Source organism: Talpa europaea, assembly GCF_964194135.1.
Source record: "Talpa europaea genome assembly, chromosome: 10".
NCBI lineage: Eukaryota > Metazoa > Chordata > Mammalia > Eulipotyphla > Talpidae > Talpa > Talpa europaea.
In genome coordinates, this window is record NC_140077.1 from 90,515,287 (window position 1) to 90,533,874 (window position 18,588).

Below are 18,588 nucleotides of genomic sequence, written 5' to 3' on the forward strand. Positions count from 1 at the left end.
GGCGCAGCGGTTGAGCGCTGGGTTGCGGAGCTGCCCGCAGCCTCTGTGGCGCCGGTTCGATCCCCGGCTGCTCCCCGGCCACCTGAGGAGGGTCCCACATGGCGCGCAGACCTCTCCTGCCGCCCGCTGCTCCCCTCAGCAGTGTACCTCGGTCCTTCTGTCTGCTCTGCTCCCCGCTCTGGCTCTGGTGAATTCTCTCACCCTCCCGCGCTTCTGACTGTACCCAGTGCATGTATAAACAAAACAAACAAACAAATAAATAAATAAATAAAGCATGCCTCTATAAAAAAAAAAAAAATAACCTCAATTCATAATGAGGAAATATTCCCAAATCAAAATTGAGGAATAATCTGAAAAATAACTAGTCTATATTCTTCAAAAACATCAAGGTCTTGAAAAGCACACTAGTGGTGACCAATGAGTCATAGCTAAGTACAGGATGAAATCCTGATTTGTACCTGGAAAGGCTGTCTCAGCTATAAATGACATAATTGAGACAACAGTGAAACTATTTGAATAGAATCTTTACATCAGGTAGTGGTACAGGTGTCAATTTTCTGGTTCTGATCAAGGTCACATGGTTATGTAGAGAATAACCAATGAGAAATGTAAAGGTACGGGAACAACATTATGCAATCCTGTCTCAAATGATCAAAAATAATGATATGTACATATAGAGAAAAAAACACAAAAAAATATGTATATGTAAAGAAAAGAGAGGAAATGATAAAGCAGATTTCTACATTAAAGTGAAAAAATACAGGGGTGTTCTCTATTATTTCTGCAACTTTTCTAAAATCTATAATGATTTCAAAATCACTTTTTAAGTGCCCTGAAATGTCAGGGATCCAAGAGATGATCAATTCAAAAGCCAGCTTTAATTCAACAGCTAGCTGAATTAAAAGAATAAACATTTCTTCAGTTTTGGTGGATTTTTAAGATCCCCAGTGACATACATGAACTAGGGACATGTAGTAGGAAAACAGACACTGAAACCAAGAGAATCATGTTCTTTAGAGAAGTTATCCCTGAAATAGTCTTCTGCAGGGGCTGAAGTGATTTACTTTCAGGTTTGGCCCAAATGTGTTAAGTAACATTTTCATGAATCAAATAGAGAAAATAAATTGGGAAGAGTAACACAGTATTAAGGGAAATGATGATATAAAGGCAGGGTTATCTTAGGATATCCTAAGATAACAAAGGTTATCTTAGGATAACAAAAATTTGTAAAGGACATCACAGTCATTTTAAATTTTAAATGCAGCTGTAAGACAGGCACCAGGTACAACAGTTCAGGTCAGCACCATTGTTTGTTCATTTCATTAAACATTAGCTTCATTTCATTAAATCTAAGAAATCAGTCTCTCTTGTAAGTAGTCCCTATACTTAATGAACATGTTTTAAAACTTGCTCACCATAGATGAATTCTCATCATTTAGTTATCTACTTATTTTTGTCTTTTCCCTCGCTAAATGTGTATACTTAATTTTACTTAGTTACAATTAATCAAGAATAAATGAAGAACAAATTTAAACTATTAGAGTAGAAAAGAGCAACAAATTATGAGTAGGACAAATTAGAAACTTGTCATTTTGTATCAAGAAAATTCTTTTTTCTTAATTTATTAAAACTCTTAAGAAGTAGAAGTTGGCATGTTATCATTAACCTCTGCAAGTTGATGAGTAGACAGAGATGATTGTGCTATGCTATGTCTCTTTTCCTCTCCACCTCCTAAATAGGCTTTTGAAAGTATCTAATTTACAGTTTCAGAAACACATGGATATTTGTTTTTTTAGGACTTTTTTGAGAACAATGGTGTGCTACCTTTCTAAAGGCAAGTCTTCAAAATCTTCTAAGAGCTTATGATGGAGAATGATAAGCAGCACAGAGAGAAATTGACTTATTTTTGTATTTTGTGGAATTAATTTGGGGCACTTCAATTCAACCCATGTTTATAGATTGATCTATGGGCCAGAGATTAGTCTAAATGTTTTGGTGATCCAAAAATGAACAAGCTATAGTGACTACCCTGAATGAATTTACCATCTAGCACGTAGAGATAATCACCAGGCAGTAAGTATACAGAAACCATACTCTAAAAGGTACATTGACAAACATAAAATATCTGGTGTGGTGTAGGCACCAAGGAATCTCATCAATTGTCCATGGAAAAATTAGGATAATCTTCTCAGAAAAGGTCTCACACTAAAAATTAAACCCAATTTTGTTATATCAGTATTTATTATCAATAACTGCAAAACCACATGTAAATATAACTAAAATGAATAAGGTACAACATATTGTATAATTCAAAAGCTAACAAATAAATTTTTCAATATTTACCTCCACAACTTGTTGATAATATTTTCTTCCTAAGTAACCTCTCCATGATTTTTGAATTAAGGTTGCCACTCTGTGTAAATGCCTGGGTGAAAAATACATTTATTAATTTGCTTTCACTGAAACAAGAATATCTCTTAAATTACTGCTTAGTATTACTTTTCTATAATTTAAAAACAATCAAATTCAAAGCCAAGCTTTTGTGTGCTTTTAAAGAGTAAACATTTTGCAATAGACTTAATCATTTCTAGAAGGAGAAAGAAGGAGAAAAAAAAGGTCTAAATCACTATTCATTTATTCACTTTTCTTTGGTGCTTATGATTACCTTTCAATACCTGTTCTCTAAAATATTGTTGAATGTTAACAATACAGGTCATAGCCACATGTTGAGAAATAAGCCAGACACAAATGATGCTATTCACTGTAAGTACTCATAAAGCAATTCTTAGTTATTTATTTATTTTCTTACACGGTTGTTAATTTTTGAACAGTGTTTGATTTCTCCCCTCAGGTGTAGTCCCTGTAGCACTTTTCTTTTTCATTCCTTCTTAACTCAGGATGATACTGTGATTTATAATAAGAAATATACATTTGCTCTATGTTCACATTTCTACACAGAACTTCTAAAACCCTTGAAATTCCCTAAGTAATGAAACAATGCAGGCATCTTCATTGTGTGAATGAGGTGACTCTGGGGTGACCTAAAAATGGGGGTTGGATGCCAATGGAATCACCCCATGGGACGTTGGAGTTCCCAGCCCCACCTCACAACTCTCCAGGGAGAGAAAAAGAAACTGAAGCTGGCTCAGTCATCTGGTAGCATCTGATTACCTGTAAAGAAATCTCCATAAAAAGCCCAAAAGAGAGGACTTAGAAAGCTCTGGGTTGGTAAACGCTGGGAGATATTAGGGAGACTGGCTCAGACGGATCACAGAAGTTCCATGACCATTTCCCATAACTTGCCCTATGCATTTCTTCCATTTGGGGGTTCATTTGTATCGTTATCATATTCTTTTATGATAAAGTAGTAACAAATGCTTCTCTGGGTTCTGTAAGACGCTCTACCAGATTAACCCAACCCCAAGGTGGGAGTCATTGGAACTTCCAATCTTTAGCCAGTTGGACAGAAGTAGGTAATAACCTGGGCTAGAACTGGTTGTCTGAAGTATGTGGTAGACCAGGGGTACAGTCTTGTGAGAATGAACCTCTAACCTGTGAAATCTGATGCTCTCTCCAGGTAGATAGCTTTATACTTGAGTTGAATTGTGGGACACCCAATGGGAGTCCAGAGAATTGCTTTTTGGTAGTGTTAGAGGATGCCCCCATTCTGATCAGGACACAGAATTCTCTATCCATTACTGAATGAAAAAAAATACTCTTTGCTGCCATATTTCTAATTTGCATAGGGGCCCAAAGAGAAACTACACTTTAATTTGCATGTCTGATTCCTGCTAGCTTACATAAACAAGGAAGTATACAGATCACCACTTGAGTTATTTTGGACTAGGCCTATCATTTTCTCTTCCTTATCAGGGCAATATTTTTTGGAACTGATGAGAGACTTAAGTCTAAGCACTAAAGAAAAAGTGGGTGGGAAGAGTTAAGATAGGGATAAAATTCAGCCTCGGCAATCAGAATGGAATACTTTTGTCATTATCTGCCTCTAATTACCCACAATTTGGCGAGGATTAGAATAGATTCCTCTTTTTTTTTCCTTACCAGTCAACAATTCATTACTATGAATAGAAATCCTGTCACTTGTCACATCCTATGGACTTTGATGAAAAGTATCTAATCAAGTATGTTTATGATATTGAGAATTTTTAAAAACAGAAATAGTCAATATAATCAGTTTTTGGTATGTAAGAAATGAGGAGCAAAACACAAGTTATATTTCTGAAAAGGACATCATACAATTTATTAACTTCATCACAAGTAACAAAAGTTATATGAAACAATACTACATGAAAAAATTACATTTTCTATGAAGTATATTTTTATGATATATCTGAGGTTTCCATGAAAAAATCAGTATACCTGATATATGCCCGAACTTGACATCCTCGAAACCAGCTCTGGATTTTAATTGCTGCATTATTTTCTTTTTTTCTAAACACATCCACAACTCTATTAAAAAAAAAAAAGTTTTTTTTAAAGTGTTTCATTTATGAGTATACATTGTAATTATAAAGCAAATCAGCCAGTTAAACTTAATCTTCAATTGCTTCCTAAATGATAATTACAACCCAAATGTCATTTTAAATAAAATTAAAATATTAAATAAAGAAACCATCTCAAAAATCACGTGCTGTGTTTTAAAAATTAACCTTTCTCTTAGAGGCCACCTGCTTTCAACAGCTCTCCATTTTTTATTTTTATAATCATTTATTTTGCAACTAATTAATTTGCCAATGATTTTACAAGGTAATTTTCTAAAGTAATGTGCTGTTTTGTCATTATTTTAAAAACATTATTAGTTGAGTTTATTGGTTAAATGCCACTACACATATCACCCGAGATTAAAATGTTTGACTCTTTTACTCAATGCATCAGTTAAATGAATTGCTTCTAAAGTAAACTGAAGCCATCATAAAGCACCTGTTCCAGATAGAATTCTCAGAAGTTCTTCTAAGTTGAACGTGACAGAGGGCAGAGTCTTGGGGCTTATAAAGAGAAAAGAAACTCAGTCCTTAGATTTTACTGACTTATAGCAAGAAAAGGCTTAGATCAGAAAAAAAAAATCTCCATTTTTTTCAGTGATTACAACTCTCTATCTCCTTCTCCATTCAATAAAATCAGATGCTTAAGGTAATATACCCTAAAGGAGAAAGCTAACAACTTTATGCAGTACTCATTATATTTGAGAAAAAGAAGAGGAACTTTGAAAAAAATTAAACCACCCAACTGAAAAGCAACAAAAAAAAACAAGCAATTTGCTTAAAAGAAAGTACAAACAACATAAAAGTTCAATTATTGCATGAAAAGACAGGAACACTCTCCAACTATGCCTTAGCAGTTTTGTCCTTAGAAGGTTTTTTTTTTTTAACGTATCATTGCTTATACTATTAAAACAGCAGCTGCAGATAATAGATAAACTGTAGCACATCCATAAACTGGAATACTACTTTGTCCTTAGAAAAAATTAAGTGGATCAATATGTCTTGACGCAGAGACGCAACATTTTTGAAATGTTTCAAAAAATAAACAAAAGGAGTACATTATTATATGCTTTCAAATTTATAAAAAATAATTAACACTGCAAGTATAGGTGCCTTAATACACAGAAAAAGTTTCATTTTGTATAGATGAGGATATTAAAAGTGGTTGTCTTGAGGCCTCCCTGGTGGCTCAAGGGGTTAAGCACTGCACGATGAAGCAATCTACATCCTCTGCAGCACAAGGTCAGTCCCCGGCCGGCCAGGGGCCAACCCACATGGCGCAGCAGACCTCTTTTGTCTCACCCGCTGCTCCCCTCGGCAGTGTATTTCAGTCAGTCTGCCTGTTCTGTTCCCCACTCTGTCTCTGGTGAATCCTCTCACCCTCTGCACCTCTGGCCTGTATCCCAGCTCTTGTATGCACAAATAAATCAATCTTTAAAAAAATAGTGGTTGTCGGGCTTCCCCGGTGGCGCAGCGGTTGAGCGCTGCTTTGCAAAGCTGCCTTCAGCCCCTGCAGCGCCAGTTCAATCCCTGGCCTCCCGGCGAGGGTCCCACATGGCGAGCAGACCTCTCCTGCCGCCTGCTGCTCCCTTCAGCAGTGTACTTCAGTCTGCCTGCTCTGCTCCCCGCTCTGGCTCTGGTGAATTCTCTCACCCTCCCGTGCTTCTGACTGTACCCAGTGCTTGTATAAATAAATAAATCTTTAGAAAAAAAAATAGTGGTTGTCTTTAGAAAACAAAATTTGAAGGGAAAAATTCACTGTATTAGCTTCAGCTTTTTTTCAATTATTTTATAATAGTTGTGTGATAGTTTTATTTTTATTTATTTTATTTATTTTTTTACATCATTGTTCATTTTTACACAATATTTGCTTCCCCCCATTTTTTAATTTATTTTTTACATCATTGGATGGTTTTAAATTAAAAATGAGATGCACTAATACAATCTTTCAGAAAATTTTGAATATATAGTCACATTTAAGGGAAGCATTAGCCTGAACAAGGCATTAAATCCTAAGGAATATGGTCCTGTATTGTAATATTACAAGAACCATGGCCTAAGCTGGTTTAAGGTCTGAGGTAGTGAACTTCACTCTAGCTTTGCAGAAATGACCTTGGTCCTAGTCCCACAGTGCCTGCACTGGATGGGTAACTTGGGACATGCTTTTTTTTTTTTTTAAGATTTATTTATTTATTTATATAAGCACTGGGTACAGTCAGAAGCGCAGGAGGGTGAGAGAATTCACCAGAGCCAGAGCGGGGAACAGAACAGGCAGGCCGACGAAGTACACTGATGAGGGGAGCAGTGGGCGCGGCAGGAGAGGTCTGTCTCGCCATGTGGGACCCTCACCCGGTGGCCGGGGATCGAACCAGTGCCACAGAGGATGCGGGCAGCTTCGCAGCCCAGCACTCAACCGCGGAGGCCCTGGAGCATGCTTTTTGACCCAAAATTCAGTTTCTTCTGTAAGATTTCAATAACATTACATCACAGGTATATTTGTTGGCCTATCTTAAAGAACCTAGAAGATTAGCAATAAGATGCTCTCAATAAATAATAATTGTTACATTATTATATAAGGATGGGCATATCTGTAGATGGCATGAAGAAAAAAGTAACTACCAGTTTGTTAATGTCATATTCATTAAATCAAAATATAACTTACACATTCTAAACCATGTATAATTTAGCTTGGTATTTAAAGATTACATAAGACTACTTCGAGCATAAGTTACACATAAACTTACAAACTAACACAAAATGAAAACAAAAGCAGTAGTAAATGAAAGTATGTAATAAGTGAAATGCTGTGTAAAAGTTAAGATCTGCAATAAACATAGGGGTACAGGTGTCCTAAACCTGGAAACAACCCAAATGTCTAAAAATAGATGACTGGATCAAGAAGATGTGGTATATATATATATATATATATATATATATATATATATATAATGGAATATTACTCAGCAATCAAAAAAATAAACTTATGCCATTGACAGCAACATGGATGGAGCTAGAAGGAATTATGCTCATTGAAATAAGTTAGAAAGAAAAAGAAAAATATCGGTTGGTTTCACTTTAGGAGGAATATAAGGGAATCAAATAAGACATCAGTGTAAAATAAAAAGTAACAATACAAAACACAATGAAACAAAACAGACAATTATAAACCAGAGACATCCTACAGGGGTGGAGGAGGGAGAGGGATCAGCAGGTGGGAGCAAGGAGCACAGGGGACTGTGGTGATGGTGCATGGGTGCATTGGTGAACGAAATTCTATGGGGAGAGGGGCGAGGGGGGAAGCAAATATTGTTTAAAAACGAACAATGATGTAAAAATACATAATTAAAAAAAGGTAAGATCTGGAAAATTCAGAAGTAGAAGAGGTTGTTTTCAGGAAATAAGCCTTGGGGGAAAGGGAGTCAAGGAAGTATTTGAGGGTGCCCTGAGTGTGGGTAGCTCTCTTGATCTGTACATGTAAAACATTTTAACATCTGTTCTGGGATACTTCTCAGGTACCTCAAATTCAGTGTATCTAAAGGGACTCACTCACCCCTCCTTGTCACATATGCGTCCTTTATTCTCCCCGGGAGTACCTCTTATTTCTGTAATCCTATAACTCTTTCTCATGAATGGCAACGTGACCCATTCAGTGGCTCACAATAAAAGCTCAAAGTTAGTTCAGGCCTTCATCATTTTAAGATGAGTTACTTGCAAAAATCTTTTTCCCAGGTTCTAGTCATCTTTTGCTCTAGTCCATCCTGCAATCTAGCGAATGGCCTTCATAAAACACAAATTCAATACCACTTTTTCTTAGAATCCTTTCTTATCAATCCCACAAAATATTCCTTGTCTTCTGATTGAAGTCTAAAGCCCTTAGAATGTCAAGGGCCTTCCGCATCTAGCCCAGACTTAGTGTCATGTGTCCTATTACCTCTTCACTTGTCCAGCCTATGACTCATTCATTTCCACAGCTCTCCAAACAGACCATGTTCTCTCGTAGACTCCTTATCACAGATATCTCTCTTATCACAAAGCTACGTCTCTTCTTGAAATGATTTTTTTACAACTAAATTTCCAGAAAGATTTATCTTTATAGTATTCTGAAATTTCTTCTCCTTACTATTATAACACTTTTCTCGAGAGTTGGGCTTATGTATTATTCATAATTGTATCCCAATGCACAGAATTGTGTCTGATTCATGGAGGAGTTAAACAAATGGTTGTGTAAAGAAGGTAGGGAGGGAGGGAAAAGAAATGTTAACATTTGAAGCCAAGTCACAAGGCAAGGCTCTTAAACAGTTTTCAGAATTTTGTGCATAATATAAAAGGATATTGGACTCCTTAATATCAATCCTCATGGTCCTGAAACTACATATCTCCAAGCTTAACAATCTTTGAATCAGAAATACTTACAGTGAAAGAGGTTAAATAAGGAGAAAAAAAAAAAACACAAGGCCTAATTATAAGACATAAATATTTCTCCATGTCACAGATGTTCATGAAGAGGCTTTAGGAAGGGAGACAAAATTAAGCCGTGTCAGGAAAAGAACGTTGCTGTTTCAGGGAGTTTTAGGTTAGAAGAAATCTTTCACTTTTCAAAACTTATTCTAGTTAAAATATGAGGTAATAGTACCAGATATAAAATGCCACTTATGGCATAAATAGAAACTATGTTACAATGCAAGATTCAGTAGAGCAGGCAATTCAAAGTAGAGTGTGAAGAAAATAAAGAATAGTTTCAACCCATGAGGCTGATAAAAGGTGAAATTCAAGACAATGGAAGAAAGTAGTTATGTAACTTTTTTTTTACCATTAATATGCTCAGTAGATCTGATTTCCTTCTTAGTTTACTGTTTTGGTTACTAAAAACATTTGCTTTTCCTTCCTTCAAAAATTATGAATGACATATACAGATAAACCTAATATTTCTTTTGAACTAATGCACCAGTTTGAACATACTCTTTATTTATAATTATATTAGAAACGCAGTAGATAATCAAATTCTCTATTTAGAGTTTATGTTTTTATTCTCTCCTAGTAATAATGTTAACACAAAATACATAGTTAAGAAGATGAATAATATCTCTGAAGATATTATTTATCTGAAGATAAATTATTTATCTGAAGATAAGATAAATAATATCTCTGAAGTTATGAGCAACAATGTACATAAATACAAGCACACATATTTCCATAATAACAGTACATCTTAATGAATGGGAGGCATTTAAGAAATAACTAGTAGTTAATTTACTGTTAAGTTTTAACTTATGTGCTGAAATTTGACTTCTATGCACATTTTTCTGTTGCCCTTTTATAACTGTTTAAAAATAAAATTACAGATACTTGGGTTACCACTGGGATGCTGAATACTCATACAATATGTCATGAACTACTAGACATTTTATGTTTAAAATGAAAAATGTGGGTAACACTTTATTTTAATGGTATATTAATTAGTTCCAAATTACAATGAAAATCCTATAGCAGTGAATAAAATATGACATCTACAAGAATTTGAAATAAATTTATTATGATCAGTATTATCACAATGAATACTAAATGAATTAATAACGATGAAAGACCAAAAGCATTACCAGGAAAGTAATAAAACATTGAGAAAAGCTGGAAGTTTCTAGTCACTTCATCATCAACTGAAATAAGTAATATAACCCTGGATAACACTATATTCATGTGTATCATTAGTGGCCAGAAATTAATTGACAATAAATGGAAAATGAAAAAAAATGCGTGGTTAGACAGCATTCCAGTAATATGCAAAATATATTCATTTTACAAATCAGCAGACTGTGCTTAGACTGACCTAGTGGATCAGCTACTGAGTAAATAAGGAAACAATACCCATTCTTTCTCATTATCATATAATATGCAAGTATTTTAGCACTAGGAATAAAATTCCTCTATTAGTGTTATAAGATGCAGGTTTTCCCTCCTATTCAAAATCAGAACACCCTAGTGACATCTTTTTTAAGCCCAAAAGGCATGAAGCAATTATTATTCATTTATATGGATGAATTTTTGTGCATTCCCAGACCACCAATATAACCTACCAAATCATAAGAAATTACACACAAAATCTGGAATAACACATCTACTAATAGCAGGAGTGATATGATACACATCCTGTAGAAAGTACTTCTGGAGAAGGAGCTGGGGGCCAATCACCCTGCTGGGGGCACTGCTCCCTCTGGAATGGCTGCTGGAAAACCAACACTGAATGCTAGTATCACTCATGCCTTTTGTTATGGGGGATACCTGTATATTGATGTGTAGGATGATAGTTTTTTTTTTGTATGTCATTTCACTATTAGGCCTTAATGATTTAAAGGCAGGAGGTACACTTAACCTCTACTATATGTTCTGATCATCACCCATGTGCCTAATTAGAGGTCAATAACTACTTGATGATGAGACACAGGACTACATTTTACAAGCCAGAAACCATGTTTTGTTTTTCATTAATAGTTCCCCCCTTAGTAGTAGTAGTAGTAGTAGTAGTAGTGCCATTATTGTTACTATCATTATTATTTCACACTTCAGTGAATAATCGCTTGCAAATATGTACTAGATCATAAAGTGGTATTATCAAAGTTTATCATACAAATTTATATTAGTGAATTTTACAATGTCTTATATTTATTTTTCCTCCATTTACTTCTCACCTGTCACTTGATTTCCTGAACAATTAAGACCTAAGAAATTAGCAGAAGGGATGAGAAGTAGAGGGGGCACTTGAGGAGCACAATAGCTGGACTGCGGTATCAGTGCCTGTGTGGGAAAAGGCACTCTGGGTCAAAGTTCATTTGATCTTTATCTTTTTTGATATTTGGCCAAGAACTTAAGGTCACAGTCTGAGCAAGGAGAGTGTTGTTCTAGAGAAGAGGCCTGCTGTAAGGTATCAAGAATTGTTGAGGAGAGGAAACACATGGGATGGTGGCCAGTATAGGGATTCAGAGCCTGAGGGGGAAAAGATTATCCACAGTGGTAAGCAGGTGTCAGTTCAGCACAGGTAGGTACAGCTCCCACTGTGAGAAGAGGGGACCCCCCATAAAGGGGAGAGGGTCCTGGTAATAGGAGATTGGTTCCATACAGCGGGGTAGATCAAATATGTGATAAATTGAGGACAATGGGAGCCAGGGTTTCCTTACTGTTAGAAAGTAAAGTTTATTGTAAGAGCAAAATTAGCAACTAATTAGAGTCAGAGGAAGGGACTCATTTCTCTCTAAAATGATTATATTACTTGTTTAGGTAAATGGACTATAAATTATCCAAATTTAGGGACAGGAAACCAACCAGACAAGTCTCAGAATCAAATAGGAACTGTTGATGATGTTGAAGTTCTGGGACTAATGGATTCCAGAATCAGGCCAGCTCAAGGATCATTATTATCCTTTAGGTTGATACAAGGTAATGAAGCTCAGGCAAAATCACAGTATCTACTATATTCCTTTCCTCAATCTACCCTTGGACTTTATGTACTTCGTGTACTAACCTCCATGCAAAGGCTTCATGCTTTAAATTCCTCCACCTCAATCATAATCTTTGGACTCAGATGGGTCAAAGTTCATTTGTTCTTTATCTTTTTTGATCTTTGGCCAGGAACTTAAACATTCTAAATGCCACTTTCCTCAGTTGTAAAATAGGAATAATAAAAATCACTTCATAAGATTATTGTTGATTTCAAAATAAATGTTTGTGAAAGTACTTCAGAGTTCTCAGCACACAGCAGTTATTTAAGAACATTTATCTTGTTTACATTCCATTTTCCTATCTCTATGCATGCCCCATACCCCTTTAGATGGGAAAGATCTGGAAATTTGGTAACAGGATGCTTGGTCTCTACAGTGTTTCTATAGAACTTCTATTCCTCTTTCTGAGCAACAGCTTCCTCAGTATTTCCTAAATATGCCTTTTCTTAGCACTAAGTCAATTAAAAGAGATTTTTAAAAAATATTTATTTATACAAGAACTGGGGTACAGTCAGAGGCATGGAAGGGTGAGAGAATTCACCAGAGACAGAGCGGGAAGCAGAACAGGCAGACAGACTGAAGGTACTGCTGAGGGGAGAGGACAAGATAGGAGAGGTCTGCCATGCCATGTGGGTATCTACCTGGCTGGCTGGGACTCGAACCTGCACTGCAGAGGCTGAGACAGCTTCACAGCACTGCGCTCAACCCGCTGTGCCATGGGGGAGGCCCAATTAAAGGAGATTTTATCATTAAATTTTAATTTCTTTTACCAGCACATTTCATCTTCTTCAACATCACAAACTTTCTCAGTTTTGATCTTTTTAAATCCCAAACTGTGCTGCATGTATGCTAAAAGTTACTCAAATACCCATCTAGAAGTCTGCAGTCATAATGTAAATATTAACTTGTAAAGTGAGTTGTATTTTAATAGGAAGGACTCACAGTAAAATGATTTGATTGTACACTTCCAAAGATAAAAAAGAGTCTATTGTAAATGTGCATTGTGAAAAGTAGTTTGAGGCCCCCTATTTTTCCTTTACATTCCAGCAATATCAACTGCATTTAGTTACAGTATCACTAATAAAACTAATAAATGATCTCCCTTTAAAAAAAGAAAAATACACAGATATGATTAACTTCTATCAGATATAAGATATTACAACAAATATAATTTAAAGATAAAATATTTTGCACATTAAAAAAGGTTAGTCCATAGCAAGTAATGAAGAGACACACCAGTGCACAGATATGAGACAAGGAACATAAAATCAGTGGAAGAGGGACATTTTATCTCATTCTTACCAGCATTTCACAGATTAACTAGAAAAAAAATTAAATAAGGATAGGAGCAAATGAGCAGTATAATTAATGAATATATATCAAACTCTCCACAAAGAAGATAATAGAAATGACCAATAAGTCACCAAAACAATCTCAATAATTCAGAAGAAATGAAACTAGAATAGTGAAAGTGGGAAAAAAAAAAGGCCAATTCTAGATTGAGTTACAGTTACAATAGAGCATTATGTTTTTTGACCCTATAACATCCTACACACAATACTCAGTTACTTTGATGGGCTGAATGCCCACCTAACATTTCCTGTGTGGGCACCCTTCCAGAGGATTGATTTAGGTTCAACAAAGCAGTCCTCCTCTGGTCTCTGGCTCCCCTCTCATATCAGCTACTTCCCATACAGCCTATCACTTCCTGGAGTTTTAAATCCTCCTCTGTTAGTCAGAGAAGCTTGTTTCTTCCTTGTGGATTCCCAGACCCTGGAAGACTCAGGGGTAAAGGGAGCATTCAGTAATAATATAATTCCTCAACAAAGGCAACTTTCAACTTCAGAGTCATTCTGGTGCCAGCTGTGGGTAGAAACATGTTTGCCACTGCCTTGCCACCAATATAGAAGGAAGATGTTGAAACAAACCAAGGAGAACTAAAATTGTTTCCTCTGGGTCTGTGGCCTCCAGGTTACTGGATTTGGACACACATGCTCAGGCAATTTGGATTCTGGACCTTGGTGCTTGCTGCCACTTAATCCATCAGACCAGTGTAGTGAGAACAAAATCTTGACTAGGGAGATCACAGATTTCAAGAAACTGCTTGAGTGACGATGCCATAGAAAAACACTTCAATTCACAACGCTGGGTCCTTACTGAAATCAGCTTGAGCTGTTATCTCTGTCTCCTGTCTCTTTATAATCCACCTGATATGGTAACACTCATTTAAAACTTTTGCGTTAAGTCATGTGAGTTCTTTGTATATCTTTGTGATCAGTCCCTTATCAGTTGACTGGGGTGCAAAGATTTTTTTCCCAATCAGTGGGATGTGTCTCTGTTTTGGTTAATGTCTCTCTTGCTGTGCAGAAGCTTTTCAGTTTGATGTAATCCCAGGTGTTTATCTTTTCCTTGACTATCTTGGCTTTGGGTGATGAGTCTTTAAAGATGTTTTTGCAATGTATGTTTTGTAGTGTTTAACCTATATTTTCTTCTATATAGTTTATGGTTTCAGGTCTTATGTCCAGTTCTTTTATCCATTGAGTTTATTTTTGTGCGTGGTGAAAGGTAGTGGTCTAGTCAACCCAAATGCCCAAAAACAGATGACTGAATCAAAAAGATGTGGCATAGATACACAATGGAATATTACTCAGCAATCAAAAAAGATAAACTCATGCCATTTGCAGCAACGTGGAAGGAACTAGAAGGAATTATGCTCAGTGAAATAAGTAAGCCAGAAGGAAAAAGAAAAATATAGGATGGTTTCACTTATAGCAGGAATATAGGGAAACCAAATAAGACATCAGTGTAAAAAATAATAACAGTACAAAACACAACAAAGAAAAAACGGACAATTATAAAACAGAGACATCCTGCAGGGGAGGAGGAGGGAGAGGGCTCAGAGGGAGGGAGGGAGGAGCACGGGGGACTGAAGTGATGGTGCACGGGTGCACTGGGGACGGAAACTCCATGGGGACTACACCTGATGGGGTGAGGGGAAGCAAATATTGTTTAAAAATTAACTATGATGTAAAAATAATAAATAAAAATGAAAGATTAAAAAAAAAAAACTTGTGACTTATGTTGCAGGCCACACATGATGGGAAGGATGGGGTGCTATTTATTGAAGGAGGGAGTATATTAGTAGGAGACTCCTGCTGAGGAGTAACAGCTTAGAGTCCAGCCGGCCCCCCGCGGGACCCCTCACTGCTGACATACCTGTTGGAGAAGTAGTACTGTCTGCCTAGGTCCTTCAATTTAGTCTGCAGCCCGGCTAACGTGGCCATAGCCTCTGGGCATCTGGTCTACCGCGGTGTTGCCGTTAGTCTCCTAGGCAACCTGGATGAACCATTCAGCCCGCCCGGGGGGGGGCTCGCTAGGATTTACGCCCCCTTTTTCCAGCTTGTTTCAGCTTTCGGAACTGGAAAACGAAAACTAAGACATTTCACGCAGGCAAAAATGCAATTCAAGAGCTTGGGTCTCTGCCTGGAGTGCGAAGAGGGGAAGGTGAGTGCGCGAAGCCCGGGGCAGAGGGGCCGATGGTCGCTCCCACTTCCGGCTTCCGCTGCGGCCGCTTCCGGAAGCTCCGCTCAAAATGTTCAAGTGCTGTGGGCTGGTCGCTGGTGCGCTGCCGCTTGGGGTCTGTTCTCGGGCCTGAGCCTCGAGCCCAGGCTCCTGGGTGTCGTTAATGTTCGGGGCCGCCGGGCGCCAACCGATCGGAGCTCCAGCCGCCGGGAACAGCTGGTGAGGCTGGAGGCCCGGGGGCGGGCGAGGAGGAGCGGGGGAGCCGGCCAGAGGCCGCGGGACCCTAAGTGCCCGGGGAGGGAGCGGGGGCGCTCGGGCCTGGCGCGCTCCCTCGAGCCGAGCCGGCCGCCTGGGAGCCAGGCCGCCCGGTGTGAGGTAACGTCGGTGAAGGGTGCGGTGCGGGCCGGCTGCCCGCCTCTCCCGCGCTCCGCCGTGAGCCCGGAGTCAAGCTCTCTGTAGCCTGGTCTCCTTGGATCTCCTCGTCGATCGCAGGCGAGACCTGAGGTAGAAGCAGTGGTCTGAGCCCAGGCCCCCGCCCCCTCTTGCCCTTTAAAATTTACTAGCTGTCTTGGGAGAACAGGTCCAGAAACCTGGAGTTCTGAGAGTTTGATTATGGGTCCTCTCTCCCTCTTAAAAAAAAAAAAAAAAAGAAAAGGTGGAGTAACCCACCTGTTTCTATACCTGAAGGTTTTGTGTTGGTTCAAATGAGATGTGTCTAGACATCCCCTAAAAACAGATAAAATGTCAGGATTCAGTGTGGGATTGGACTGCGTCTACTGTGTCCTGTCACCATTGGCTCTTAAAGTAACACATTGCTGTGACCTCTCAAAAACACGATCACAAATTAATAGCCTATCACAACTCTGTGATAGGAGATGATCACAGGCACGGAGTGCATTTGTGACTTGACTCCAATCGTCACACACACACTGTTGCCTCAGAACTGGAACCTCTGTTTTGCATTTCTCGTTGATAACTGTAATGCCAGTCCAGTTGTGGTTTTTTTTTTTTTTTTTTTGTTCTCCCAAGCCCCTTTCCTACGAGTATACCCATGACAAGCAGTGAGATGAACAGCAAATGTTCTACTGACTATTCTCAAGCATAACGTATTGAGCAACTGGTGAAATAACAGCTTTAAAAGTATATGTCCATTTTTAGATTCTGCAGCAGATGAGGACAGGGAGGTTTCTAAAAGTTTGTGATCTCAAAGAATTTCTTTCGCATCACATATCACTGAAAAGTTAAAAGAATATCTTGCACCAAATGTTTTGCATGGCATCAGATCATTCTCTATTTCTTTTCCTAACGAATGTGGATGGGTTATACTACAAATCCCTATATTTTACCGTGAGAAAAACAGGAAACACTTTTTTTTTTTTAATTGAGGTAACATTGCTTTACAACTTTGCCTGTGTTGGGAGTACAGGTTTACCTTTTCAAATATGTGGTACCATACCACACCCACCTCCAAAGCACCAGTGAGCTTCCCTCACGGTCCACTGGGCTCCCTCCACCCTTTTCCTCTTTCCCCTCCTCCCCATCTGGTAGCATCAGTTCTGCAGTCAGATTCAGGGGTTTGTTTTGGTTTGGTGTTTTGTTTCTCTACATTCCACCTATGAGTGAAATCATTTGGAATTTGTCATTTTCTTCACATTTTGATGGACATAATTCCTTCAATGAACTGTGTTTTTTTTTTTTTAATGGTGATATAATTTGCATAAAATGCAATACATAGTTCTTAAGTATTTAGTATTTGTAGTTTGGGCATTTGTATATACTGTGTAATCACCACAGAAAGCAAGATACTGGACATTTTCATCATCCCACAGTTCCCTTTCAGGGCATCTTTTCTAACGTTGCCCCATTCACTATCTTTGTGTGCTGAGACAAAATATTCTATGGAGGTTGGTTTGCTCTGCTGTGGGTGATGTTGATTCCTTGGTTAGGTGAACATCTAATTAAAAAATAAAACCATTCCACTCTTTCCTCTTCTTTCCACCTCTACCCAAATGATGGTCAGGTACCTCTTTTTAATAGAGAGGCCCTCTTTCGTTCCTCTTGTCAAGATCCTATCCTGTTTTGACATGGCAGCATGCTACTCATCTTTCCGTATGGCACTGTAGAACATCGTGCCTAGCACTTACCCTTGCTTTTGAGTGAAAGTAAAACCATGATCAATTAAATGTGTTCCAGATAACTGAAAGTTGTTATTTCTAATTTATCTGACACTGCCCTCCCATCATTCTAAATTCTGAATGGAATTTTCTATTCATTCATCAGATATTTGCTAGACTCTGTATGTACATTTTATCCCAGTGATAAAATCTCAGAGCAACTGGTATGCTACTACTAGGTTGTTAACTTGGTGTCAGATTTCACATACATACATGCATACATACATACATACTTACATCTCATCTCAAGTATATGTTTGAAGTAGTGCTGTAATTTCTTCGCATTTTAGAAATGGTGAGATGCAACAAATAAAATTAAATAACTTGCCCAGTATCATATTTTGCAACATGACTTCAGTGTAAATGCATATATATATAATATATAAAATATGTGTGTATATACATATACATACATGTATGTAATTTTAACCCCCTGTTATACTGCCTACATGTTTGAGTAAGATACCCTGACTTTAAAGTTTTTCTCTGGTGTTGCAGTTAGCTTTTAATTTTTAAGCCCCAAATGGGTAAATGTAGATGGTTTATATCTTAGCAATTTGTTAAAAAGTAGAACTGATTATTTTATAACTTTAAAGCCTAAGGAAGAAAAGTTTTATACAATTGAAAAAAACCTTGATTGTTGCACTAGTGGCAGGAAGTGAAAATTTCCTTGTGCAAGTTGTTCTTGTAAGTGATTCATTTTATACTTTACAAAATCTTAAGTGAGATTGACCTCCACTTTCTGCCTTATTACTCACATACAATTTTGAAATAAAGGGTGCAAAAACTTTTGGTAATTATGTTAACCTGCCCTTAAAAATTGAAGTCATTTGGTTCTCCCTGGTGGTGCAAGGGGTTAAGCATCAGCGCTATGAAGCTATCCACAGCCAATGTAGCACCCAT

General features: G+C 37.7%; 2 protein-coding genes across 3 annotated transcripts in view; one reads left to right on the plus strand and one right to left on the minus strand.

Moving 5' to 3' along the window:
* The window catches only part of SPATA17 (spermatogenesis associated 17), a gene marked incomplete at both ends in the record, with an annotated part of 145,264 nt that extends 129,991 nt beyond the window's left edge, over positions 1–15,273 (minus strand). The window contains 3 exons of the mRNA XM_084244945.1: positions 2,344–2,425; positions 4,378–4,467; positions 15,206–15,273. Of these exons, the coding sequence (XP_084101071.1) occupies positions 2,344–2,425; positions 4,378–4,467; positions 15,206–15,273 (240 nt within the window). The remainder of the gene's footprint in view (positions 1–2,343; positions 2,426–4,377; positions 4,468–15,205) is intronic.
* A 401-nt stretch (positions 15,274–15,674) lies between these two features.
* Positions 15,675–18,588, plus strand: part of GPATCH2 (G-patch domain containing 2) — a gene marked incomplete at both ends in the record, with an annotated part of 146,848 nt that continues 143,934 nt past the window's right edge. For both annotated transcript variants that reach the window (XM_084246165.1, XM_084246166.1), the window contains one exon: positions 15,675–15,730. In XM_084246165.1, the coding sequence (XP_084102291.1) occupies positions 15,675–15,730 (56 nt within the window). The remainder of the gene's footprint in view (positions 15,731–18,588) is intronic.